This window comes from Harpia harpyja, chromosome 11 (genome assembly GCF_026419915.1).
Source record: "Harpia harpyja isolate bHarHar1 chromosome 11, bHarHar1 primary haplotype, whole genome shotgun sequence".
Classification (NCBI taxonomy): Eukaryota; Metazoa; Chordata; class Aves; order Accipitriformes; family Accipitridae; genus Harpia; species Harpia harpyja.
Genome location: NC_068950.1, coordinates 9,640,536 through 9,652,540, shown reverse-complemented (window position 1 = coordinate 9,652,540; position 12,005 = coordinate 9,640,536). Strand labels below are relative to the sequence as shown.

At 56.6% G+C, this 12,005-nt stretch overlaps 1 protein-coding gene across 1 annotated transcript; it reads left to right on the top strand.

Moving 5' to 3' along the window:
- The first annotated feature begins 8,290 nt into the window (after window positions 1-8,290).
- IER5 (immediate early response 5) lies at window positions 8,291-9,881 on the top strand. The gene has a single exon (XM_052801160.1). It carries the CDS (start codon window positions 8,406-8,408, stop codon window positions 9,168-9,170), a length of 765 nt encoding a protein of 254 aa, XP_052657120.1. The 5' UTR covers window positions 8,291-8,405; the 3' UTR covers window positions 9,171-9,881.
- Window positions 9,882-12,005: the final 2,124 nt, after the last annotated feature.

Genomic DNA, 12,005 nt, shown 5'->3' with positions numbered 1-12,005 from the left:
CCCCACGCTGTGCTGTAGCCCTCGTCTCCTGCTCTGGCAGCTTTGGGCTTCTTGCTGGGATAGAGGAGGAAAACCAGTGTGTTTCCAAGCAGGGGAAGGAGCGCTTGGGTTGGGCTGGAGCTGCTTGGCAGTTCTGGTTTACTCCTGCCAACAACGTCCCAGCAGAGGCCTGGTATTTACTGGGCACCCACACTGGCTCTCCTTCGGGTGCTGCAACACTCTGCAGGGACAGTGTTTCCTGATGCGCCATGCCTTAAAGACTCACGTATTGCAAACATGCTCGGAGGTGGCAGGTTGTTCCACAAAGTGCAGGACCCCATAACCCACCTGTCCAAATGCGCACCCTCAGCAGGGACACCCCTCTGAAGCAGCTCAGAGAATGTCGTAGCCTCATTGCTCTGTGTTGGGAGCCTCCGAGGGATTTGGTCGTAGTAGTTAGGGTGCTTAAAGGCATGGTGTATTCTGAGCAGTGCACTGAAGGTTATCAGGGTTAGGTTTGTTCAAATGCTTATGAAAGTCCATCAGGGGCAATTCATAGCGCTCACCTTTCAGTGCACTGAGGCTGCGCGGTTTGGCTCGCTCTTGCCAAGCGTCCCCTGAAACGTTCACCGCGCTGGGAATGAAAAAGCAAAAAGCTCCCATAGCATCTGCGAGTTACTAGCTAGGAATTTCAGAAATCCTTTAATAAATTATATGAACACTTTATTCACTTAATTGAAAATGGTTTTTTACACATTTGCAAAAAAGTGTAAAGCTTCACAAAGCTGTTGAGGCCTGAAAATAAGGAGGTGCTACCAAAATGTAGGGAAGTTGCAAATTTGCCAGGAATAAGAAAGACAGCCTTTTCTTCAATGCTGAAAATAAATTTACGCGATGTACTAAATGATTTAGATTTTCACATGAAAGCCATGCTATGTACTGCACTGCTATGTACTTTTTAGAATGGGGGCTTTTTTGCCATTTTTTGTGGGAAGCCCTGACTTTTGGTTTGGGAGCAGCGGGGAGTGTTTTGGTAGCTTTTTGGCACGCTCGGCTAACCAATTTCTCCCTGGGAGAGGAGTGCTTGGTGCATGGCACACAGCTGCAGAACTGGTCAGGAAAGATCTGATTAAACACTTCTGCACAGAAAAGTGCCAACTCGTCAAAATCCCAACCATCTGCCGGAAAGAACTGGGCTCCCTGAAACTTTTATCAGGAAAATTTTTGCGGCGTGTGTGTACACGAACAGGGGTGGGTGTGTGATCCCATACTAGCCTGGTGCAAAGAATATGCATTTGGTACGGAAGAGGTGTCTTTTTCTCTCGGGGAAAAGCTGGATTGGTTTGAATTTGGATTTCTAAAAGTATAGGGGATTTTTTTTCCCCCAGAAAAGGTCTTACAGCTAAAGGAAGAAGTGATAAAGCAAATGGGTTTCAGAGGCTTCTGTGTTTTTCCTCGTTTGCATTTTTAGTGAAAGTTGTTGAAGATTTTCAATGGTGGTTGTAAGAGGAGGATTAAGGCAGTGATAACTTGAGACAAAACACTAGTCTGTAGCTAAATATTCAGTGTTGTGCTGGGCAGCAAGGGTTTCCATCAAATCCTGAGGGTTTCCATCAAATCCTACCTACTTGTGACCCCTCTGCCTTTGTCACTAGGTTTCCTGAGCCTCATTTTTACAAATCTGTGGAGACTTTACTGTGAAGCTCAAAGGAACCAGATGACACGAGGCCTCAGCCGTGCAGTGGCATGGTGACCTGACAGCGGCAACTCTGAGGTGTTAAAAGAAAAAGATGCCAAGAGGTGACTGCTCCTTGCCAAGAAGGTGGCTTGGATGCTAGATGCTCCTGGTCCCACGTGCTGGAGCTGATGGAGCGGGTTTCCTTGGGCTTGCAGTTGTCTGGGAAGGAGTGAATCCTGACCGAAGCTTCTCCTGTGGTCGTGGCTTTCCTCCTGTTGCCATCTCTTGTGGGCGCTCTGTTGTTCAACGAGAGCTGGTTTCATGCCATAGCAGTACCCTCGGGTGGGTTTGTAACAGTGCAAGGCCTGTGTGCAGCAGAGACTGCAATCCCTGACTGGGCAACCAGACAAAAATGGTAAAAATGCAATCAAGAGTGGAATAAACGAGCAAATGCAAGGTGATAATTCATGGTAGGATGTGGGATAACTATTCAGAATAAGGGTTGTTTTGGAGAAAATTAATTTTCCTCTTTGTAGTGCATGAGCAATCGGTTACTTAATGAAGATGAAAATGGGAAATGAAATTGAGCAAAGGCAGCATTACTTTTTGCAGGGTGAACCTCTGGGACTGCCTGCCACAGGATGCCAGGGATGCTGAGAGTTTACCTGGATCCAAAAAGAGGTTAAATTACACAAGTCGCGAGGCGCTGGACTGCCAGAGTCCTCGTTACTTTTTTAAGTGGGTGAAATTAGAAGGAACATTTTCCTGGCTACCTTTCCCCATAACCTTCCTTGTTATCCCTGTGTCCATGGATGACCTTGCCAGGGCTCTGGGCTCCGTCACATAGTCAGCCCCACAAACCAGATGAAGGACAAGGTGGCCAAAGGAACGTCCCTACAAGAGGGAAGGGGCACAGATCAGAAGGAACAGGGGGAGTCAACACCTGCTGGCAGGCACAGACGCTTTATTTCGCAGTTTCCCTTGATGGTGGGAGGAGGGATTCGGCACAGAGAGGATCTGCTCTGCCCTTGCTGCTCTCGTCGCTGGTTGCTACTGTGAGGACTGAGAAGGTTCCCTCCTGGCATGCCTTTGGGCTTTTAATAAGCACCGCGTGTGGTGTGATTTGCTGGCAAGGCCCAAGGACCCTGGTCCCCCTTTTCGTTCGCAGGGAGCGGAGCAGGCAGCCTCTCCTAGGGTAACGGCTCCATGGCTCGGGAGTGTCATTGTACAACCTCGCTGTCACGCCCAAGTGGGAAGCAGTTGCACAGAGGACACATCTGCTCTCTGGGACGTGCAGAGGGCTGCAGTCATCATTTGCCCGCTGGTTAAAAGAAAGGTGACATTGAGATACAGGGAGAGAAAAAAAAAATAATTAGGCTGAGACTCCTTTGGGCAGGCGGTCTACTCTGCGGTTTGCTGAACTGTGACTTTGGTTGGCTCCGTGCGGAGTTTGCACGATTAATTTGAGATGTTTAACCCTGTGCTGGGCCGCAGGTGAACACCGCCGAGGCTACCACCTTCTTTAGCAAAGAGTTTGCTGGGGAGCAAGTCACTCCAGCAAAAAGCACTGGCTTTGCTGGGCAGCCAGAGGGTCGTCTGCTGGGCTGCATCCCAGGGCTGTCCTGCTTCTTTTCCCCCTGGACACAAGGCAGCCTCCGTCTTTGGAAATGGCACAGGACCCATTGAAGGCATATCAGACAGGGAAAAAAAAATACAGGAAGGTGGACTACAATAGAAGGGTTGTCTGATAGGAAACCCCGGACAAATAAATGCATTTTTTTTCCCCAGGAAACCCAAGCCAGTTTCATAAAACACTGAAAGATATGGGGCCACATTTTTCCAAGGGAAATGGCTGCCTGAAGAAGCTGATAGCTGGGAATGGGATATTCCCTTCCCCCCTTTTGTGTTTGGAGAGGCTGCTGGAGGAGTAGCAGGATTTCTGATGGGCAGGGGGTCCAGGTCACAGGTCTCCAGGGGAGGGAAAGGAGGTGGCTCAGTTTAAGGGAAAGGAAATTTTAAATCATTTGTGCAAGGGGAAAAGGGGGATTCCCAGGTCATCGGTGAAAAAAAAAGATGTGTAGGAGGGAGTCCTGCCTGCCTGGGGTATCTAGACTATCAGCTCTGCCGATGAGAAGGGGGTTTTTAACCCTGGAAATCCCCTTTGCTTTCTAGTATGTGGTTGTGCTGCAGGCTTACACCCCGCTCTGGTTTCACGAGCAGGTGTCTCGGTGCTCTCAGGGAGCTGCTTCCTCTCTTTTGGGTTTAGGTTGTATTGATTTGTTTGTATTTGTTTCGCTTGCACGTTCTGTTTGGTTTTCATTCAGCAGTGATTAGTGGTTAGTGCTCTTGGCTGTGTTTTGGGATGTTTCCCAGCTCTTCTGACCTTATCTCCAATCACAGATAAACCAGAGCAGTTGGGAACCCTGGGGGATTAGTTACTGATATCCGATTGCGGCAGGTCCAGACCGCATCCATGCGAATCATTGATTTTTCTGAAGAAAAAAACCCCAAAGAACCCCAAACAAGCCTCCTCCTCCTCCTGAGCCCTGTGTGGGTCCCTCACAATTCAGATGTTTGTTATTCTCATCTAGAAATGAACTCGGGCTGCAGATGAATCCACATTTGGAAATGTTCCTCCCCGTCCTGTTTTGCTTCCGTCAGCAATCTCTGGGGATGCGCTTGGATCTCCCTGGGCTTTGGCTATCCTGAAGCTCTGTTTTTGCTGCAGGCAGCTGTTGGTGAGAAGGCTTTTGCCCCAACCCCACTGGTGGTGAGGGAGGTCTGGCTGTTTCATTCCCATATTCTTCCCGTGAAGGATCTAACTCATGAATCCTGGTCCGAATCGAAGAGAAAGGGGACGACGCACTGCAGTGGCGCTGGGACAGCCCAGAGAAGTGATGGATGACTTCAGCCTGCGCTTTGAGGAAACCCTAATTTCACCGTCTGTCCTACCCAGAGGATTTTCCACCTCTTTGCTGCAGCTGGCTTCTCCCTGGGGCCTGGGCCGCACATTTGGTGACAGCCAGGGGCTGGCGGGGGGTGGGGTGTGGGGATGGGGACAGGCGCCGCTGTCGAAACAGGATCTTGCTAACCACATCCTCAGCCTCAGCGCCGCAGGTCGAGGCGTCCGCGCTGCGCGCCAGATGGCCGTGCCGGTACGGCCCCCAGCCGCGACGTAGCCGCGTGGGCTGCGGCTGGGGGGAACGTGAGGACCCCGGCCGGGGTTTTGCCAGCCTAGCTGGGGATGCAATGGCAGCAGGCACGCAGCCCCAGCAGCCCACACCGCTCCCGGCCAAGATGTGCGAATCCCCGACGAGCTTCCCGGTGCCGACCATCGAAGGTGGATTTAAATGCCTCCAAAAAACCCAGTGGTGCGTGCAGCCCTCTGCGATTATTATTTGTACCACAAGCTGCTTCCTGCCCTGAGCTGCTTTTATCTCGCATTGTTTTCCTTTCCAGGTGGGGCCGCGGGCTCCCCGCTGCTCGGCCTCCGGGGCTGCCTCCTCCACCGGCTTGCCGGCCACGCCGCCGGCTGCAGCTTGCTGGCGGAGAGGCCACCTTTGTCTGCCAGCCCGTCCACCCTCCTCCTCCTGCCAGAGCTATTTCGGGAAACAGCAGCTGAGCCGGAGGATTGTTAATTGTTCGTCAAACTCCTTCCAGCCCGGTTAGATCACATGCGGAGATTAGAGCACCCCATCACACCCTTTCCTCCGCCTCCTTCTCCTGTATCCCCCCACCCCGACCCGCAGGTATGGGGGGCAATGCCCCTTCTGCGGGCAGACGGACGGACACGAGGCGCGTCCGACTTTCCGGGATGCCGACCCCATGGAGGCGACGGCTCCCACGCCATGCCGAGCCATGGGTATCCCGGAGATGCCCTACTCGGGGGACGACCCCAGCTGGGTCACCCACCGGCAGGGACGGGCTCTGGGTGCAGGCAGGAGCCCAGGGCAGGCAGGCAGGCGGGCAGGCAGGCAGGCAGGCAGACAGACAACAAAGCCACCCCAGGCGCTGACCTCAGAAGCTGCCATGTGACTCTGCCTCTAACTTACTAAACCATGACATCAGCCTGGGAGGGAAAGGCAGGGCTGCCACCAAAATACTGCCTGGCTTAAACGGGCTGCCTGTGTACTGCTGGACAGCCTCTGCCTGCACTGCTGCCGGTCCTCTCCTCCTGCCTTCCTCTTGCATGGCCACCCCTGGGAGAGCAATCCTCCTCCCGTCTCTTTGCAAAGGGCATGAAACACAGGCAGGGGCAGGGCAGATGTCAAGGGAGGGCTTCGGTGCCCTGGGAATAACACATGTCGCTGGTTGTGCCTGACATCAGGCATGGAGCTGGTAGGTGAAACCAGCGGTACCGGGTACTATGTCTGCTGCCTGACAGCGTGCACCTCTGTTCCTCCCTGCCAGCTCTCAAAGTCCCCTGTCTGAGCACTAATAGGGATGAGGGACCGCTTGGTACCCGTCCCCATCGTGCTTATCCCTGGCCAGGGTAGGGGAGAGGCTGCCGGCCCTCCTGCTCCTAGGCAGGGTAGGTAGCCAAAACCTGGCGACCAGAGAGAAATGGTGCCTCATGCCATCGGGGTGAGGTGGTGAGTGGCAGAACAGGTCGGTCTGCTCTGATCCAGGCACCTTTACTCAGCAGAGCTCTCATGCCATGTCTCCTCCACCCACGTTCGGCTTTCTCCAGCCGGTGAGGTGGCTTTGCACTGTGGCTCTTCATCTGCATCTGAGTTGGGAATATACCCAACTAGGATGGATCAAACCTGGCTTTATCCTTCTAACTGGGGTCATCTCTGCTGAGGATGCGGGTGCCTGGATCCTGCAAACAGCAGTCCCAGAGCAATAGCTCTGGTGATGCATGAGCCCTTTTGTGGGGGCACAACCGAATGCCGTGCCACGGAGGGGACACCGGTAGCGGGCAGACGTGCCAGCTGCGGGCGAGGAGGCATGACTGCAGTCCCAAACATCCCAGCCCAGACCTGCCCCGGCTGGTTAGACTGACCCGAGGGCTTAGGCCAGGGTGTTGCCGGCCCTCTGAGGCATGGGGAGCAGGTTCAGCGGGTCTGGAAACCCTCGGTTCCCACCGCTGGGGCTCGCGTCCCTCTGGCCTCCCACGCCGGGTGTGGGGGGGACAGCCCCAATCTCTGCAGCCGGGAGAGGCTTGCCCCGGCGCGGGCAGGGGGAAAGCCGGGACCGGCTGTTTTGGCCGGTGTTTTGGCTGTGCGATTGAGTGTGCTCTGGTCTAGTCGTTTTAAGATGGAGCATAGCAGGTTTGTGCAAGAGGAGGTGAACATTTTGAGATGTCAGCCCCCAGGTTGACATGCTGTTGTGTTAAACATCCAGAGAGTGGCATTTGAGGTTTTCCAGCTGTGCTCAAGCGGGAGTAAAACATGCATTTGGTCCGAGTGTGGGGTTTTTGGGGGGGGAAGGCTCTTACTATGACAACTATGTCTTGATGTGGCTGAATGTTCACCTGGTTTTTGTTACTGCTGTGACCAGCCACCCCCTTGTCCTTCCAGCAAGCTGGGACGTGGTGGCAGTTCCTGCCAATAAAGCATCACGACGGGCTGTGGCTTTCCTTTTGGGGGGTCTGCGGATGAATCCCTTGGAAAAAAAAAGAAGAGAAGTGAGTTGTCCTGTGTCAGCTGGGAATGGAAACTGATACTCTGAGGAAGCATGTTGAACTTCCTTAATTTTGGGCCCTTTCACTTCTTGCCTCGTCGCAGATGGTGGTTGCTCCTCAGTGGAAGAAGGAGGGTGCCCACTCCAAACCCTGAAACACCCCCTGAGCTTTCTGGGAGACTTCCCTGGTGCCTGGAGCTGGGGGGGGGGGGGGGTGTCAGTTGTCCCCAGTGGCCCCCTGCCACCGGCTTTCACAGCTATGGCAGAGCGAGGTTTCAGTTCCCACACAAAGTGCTCCAGGCTGCTGTGGTCCCCATCACCCCTGGAGATGCTGGTGGCCTGTTGTCCTCCCCCATCCTCCCCTGCAACCCTTCCCGCCCCCGTTGTGGATCTTCCTCTTCTATCCTGGGCTTTCTGCGAGCTTCGCTGCCAGACCCGTGGAGCAGATCTCCACCTGGCAGCTGGGCAGGGATGGCTTTCTGCTCAACGTCAGGGCAGATTTTCCTTGAAGTACTCAAAGGTGCACTTCGCCCTCCAGCCAACACCAATACCAGTTCCTTCTCTAGCACAAGATGTCAGAGACCGGTGCTGAAAAACTGGGGGAAAAGTTTCTAACCTGTGCAAAACAGGGGCTGCTCTTGGTTTGTTGTTGTTGGTTCCCCCCCCGAAATGTTTCAATTGTTTTGGCCAAAATTCCTTCTGCTGCCTGTCGGTCTGATCAAGCCAATGCGGAGTGCAGTGAAGCTGGGGTGCTGCTGCAGCCCTCCCTGCTGTCCCCCGGCCGCTGCCGGCGGGAGGGCCCCACCAGCAGCCGTGTGCTGGCGTTGCCGCTTGAAGAGCCCTCTCCGCGGGGCGAGCTTTCGAACCCGCTCCCTTGCCTTCCCATTGGCCGGCGCGGGCGCGCGGGGGCCAGCCGGCAGTTGGAGCGGCCGGCGGGGCGCTCTGATTGGCCAGGGCGGGGGCGGAATAAAAGGCGGGCGGGCGCGTGGGCTCGCCTCAGTCGGCGGCGCGAAGGAGCGGCGTGCGGAGCGGGCGTGCGGTCGGCAGGCGCGGCACGGCTTCCCCGCGGCACGGCTTCCCCGCGGCCCGGCGCCCACCCCCCGTCTCCTCGCCCCCGTCCCCCATGGAGTTCAAGCTGGAGGCGCACCGCATCGTCAGCATCTCGCTGGGCAAGATCTACAGCGCGCGGGGCCAGCGCGGCGGCCTCAAGCTCCACAAGAACCTCCTGGTGTCGCTGGTGCTGCGCAGCGCCCGGCAGGTCTACCTGAGCGAGCCGGGCTGCCCGCCCGAGCCGCCCCCCGCCGCCTGCGGGCCCCCCGAGGAGGAGCCGCCGCCCTGCAGCACCGCCTGGGCGGCCGGCGAGCCGCCGCCCCCGCAGGACGAGGCGGCTAGGGGCGGCCCGCGGCTGCCCGGCGCGGACTGCGAGGGCCCCCGGCCGCGGCGCTGTTGCTGCGGCTGCAGCTGCTGCTGCTGCGCGGTGGCGGCGGCGGGGGGAGGCGAGGCGAACCGCGCGGACTGCGCCACCGCCGGGGCCGCGCCGCCCCCGCCGCCCCACTGTCCCCGGAAGCGGAGCGCCGGCGAGCGGGGCCAGGCGGGTTCCCCGGTGAAGAAGCCCCGTCGCGAGGTGGAGGAGCCGCCGCCGCCGGGCGAGCAGGAGGACATGGAGACGGGCAACGTGGCCAGCCTCATCAGCATCTTCGGCTCCAGCTTCTCGGGACTGCTCAGCAAGGAGCCCAAGGGCCGGCGGCGGGCGCCCCTTGACAGTGGCGAGGCGGCGACGACGACGACGTCGCCCGCCGAAGCGGCGGCCGAGCCGGGACAGATCTGCTGCGACGAGCCGGTGCTGCGGACCCTCAACCCCTGGAGCACGGCCATCGTGGCCTTCTGACGCGCCGGCCGTGGGCCGCAGAGACTCACCCTCCGCCGCGGGGAGGGGGGGGCCCGGCGGACGGACGGACGGACGGGCAGCCGGACCGAGAGGTGACACCCCCCGCCCTCCTCCCGCACCCCCGGCCCGGCGGAGGAGGGCGCCCGCTGTAGCGGGCAGCGCCGCGGGGCTCCGGCGCCGGCGTGTCCCGGCGCCCTGCCCCGCCGGACGGGAAGGACTGCGGGTCAGCGGCGGCAGCAGCACTTCCCCCTTCCCCGCCCGCCGCCGGCACCCCGGGTGCCGTCTGCCGGCACCCGCCCCGGGAGCGGGCCCGGCCCTGCCCTCCCGGAGTTCCCCTTCCTGGCCGGGCCGCCGCCCGGGGGAGGCTCCTCGGCTGCCGCCGACACCGGGGGCACTCCCACCGGGTAGTATTTTAAGCTTGGAAAGTATTAAGTTTATTAAATAAAGTTTCTATTTTGGAAAGGTTTAGGTCAGAACTATTACATGGTGCTTTTTAAAAGTGTTTATTGAGAGAAACGAAGTTTACAGATGCTCTGACGGAAAGTCCTTGAGCCTGTTTGTTAGGCTTGGTAACTCCCGGTCTTTGTTGTATAAAGGCTTGGGACTCCCGTAGGGATTTTTGTACAGTGTTCTCCTTCAGTGATGTATCTTGTTTTGTATAAAATGTAATTCTACGTGTACAACACGTATTAAATATTTTCAACTCTACAAGCCTAGTCCCTGTTTGTGTCCCCGCTTGGCTCGGGCTGGGGAGGAGGGCCACTGGGATCTGGGCAGGCAGCAGCCAGGGTGTGGTTGCTGCATGTCTGTGGCTGGATCCACCCTGCCTTGCCAGAGGCTAGGGCTGGGTTGGAGTCCAGCTCCTCTGGCAGCTGGGGAAGAAAGGGAACTTCTGTCAGGGCAACTGGAGTCCTTCCCAGGATCTTCCAGGTGCTCCCATTGCTCCTCTGGCTGCAGCCTCTTCCCAGGGCTGGAGCTGCCGTGTCATCTGAGGTCTTGCTCAGAAAGTACCTAATGTGCAGAGTCACTCTGTCTGTGGGTGGAAAGCGGTTGCTAAATCCCAGAAGAGCAGCTGCGCACAGTCCGGCCCCAAGCTGTGTAGAGGCCTGTGGCGTGGTCGGGCCGAGGGCTGGCCTCTGGCTTCGCCTGCTCAAAGGTCTGGGCTGGGGGCGTGCGAGCGGATCCTTCCTGGACACAGGCTGTGCTCAGCGCCAGCTGCTGCTCTGCCAGGGATATTTTTCAGTGCCTCCTCTTTGCTGTTACTTGCGGAGCAGTTAAAATGATTAATATCAGGGCTTGCTTTTTTTTTCTTTTTTTTGTTATCAGTAAAACTATAACTGGGTTAAAGTTCCTGCTCTTAGGGGAGGGGAGGAAAGTTTGGCCTCTGCTTCACAGCAACTGTGGAGCGCCCTGAGGGTTTGTAATTAGACTGAATTGTGGGGGAATTTTTTTTTTCCTCCTTGCTGGGAGATTCACTAGAGGCTTCTTTGCTCCTAATTAATGAACTTTTCAACTGAGGATTGCATATCTGACGAGTCAAGGAAGATGTTTGTGTGCTGTGAAATGCAGCCTGGGATATCTGGCTGAACCTCAGGGGCCTGGCTCAGGTGGGAGGTGAGCGATGACCAGTGTGAAGCATTCCGCTCTCTGCTTTCTCTGGCATAGCTGGAATAGGCACCGCATTGGGAGGCAGTGCTGGCCCTTACTGGGGACGCTGGGCTGGCAGGCTGAGGTATCTAACACCTTGTTTCTGTGAGAACTGGAGGTGTTGGGCTTGCTCCTCCCGCAGCACTAGGAAGGCAATGAGGGGAGGACTTGCGATGGGGGAGAACCTGTTTGGTCTGGGGCTGCTTAGAGGGAGCTCTGCGAGTTTGTGTACAAGTTACTAGCTCCCTATTCTTAAGCAGAGGCAAAAGTCTGACCATCTTAATTTTCTTGATAAATGCACTTAATGGTGACATACAATTTTACTCTGGTAAGACAACACCAAGGAAACTGCCTGTGAGATGTTTCCTTCTGCTTGATGACCTTTGGGAGGTTACAGGAAGGGCCTGGGCCTGCTTCACTTGTACAAGCGCTTTCCAGGAGAACCCTACAGTCTAACAGTGTGGCTGTGGGATGGGAGACACAGTCGCCATGGGACCTCTCCAGTAAGAGGAGAGCAGCGCGAGGAGGAGGGTGGCTATGAAGGGCTTTTCCCCCTGCTCTCCTCCTGCTCTGAGGGCACAGGTTGCTTTCATGGGTCAGAAGCTGGGCTGGGGGATGGAAATGGCCTCTTGCTCCTGTAAAAGCACAGCTTCCTTCTCATGGCTGGGGGGAGTGGGTTTTGGTTCTGCTCCTTGTCTGCCAACAGCATCTCTGTGGAAGCAGATGGTTTTGCCCAGGGCTTGCAGTCAGCTCCTCAGTGCCAAAATGGGATGGGGGCACTCCTGCTCTGGGCTGTCACAGAGTTGATCAGGAGCATCTTGGCATATCTAAAGGTTTTCTGGGCACCCAACTGCTGGAACCTCGGTGTCCCTGTGCAGACAAGACCCAACCTCCCTTTGGCACAGATCACCAGCAGCACTCTTACCTATTCTATCTTCCAAAGAGGAGTTGTGCAACACCTTAATTGCTGTTGGCCCCTGAAAACACGGCAAAAACTACCCAGAGATGCCAACGCAGCTCCCTTTGGCTGGTGTGACCTCTCCGCAGAGCTACCTGAGGGTGAGCAAGTTCTTGCTTGCCAGCTGATAACCATGGTGCCATGTCCCCAGAAGACCCTGTCCAGCACCCTTGGCTGCCGGAGCCATCTCTGCTGCACCAACACACGCCTCGCTTGTTCCTGTGGCTGTT

Coding starts and splice junctions, on each gene's coding strand:
- IER5 (XM_052801160.1), top strand. CDS start 8,406: ATGGAGTTCAAGCTGGAGGCGCACCGCATCGTCAGCATCTCGCTGGGC.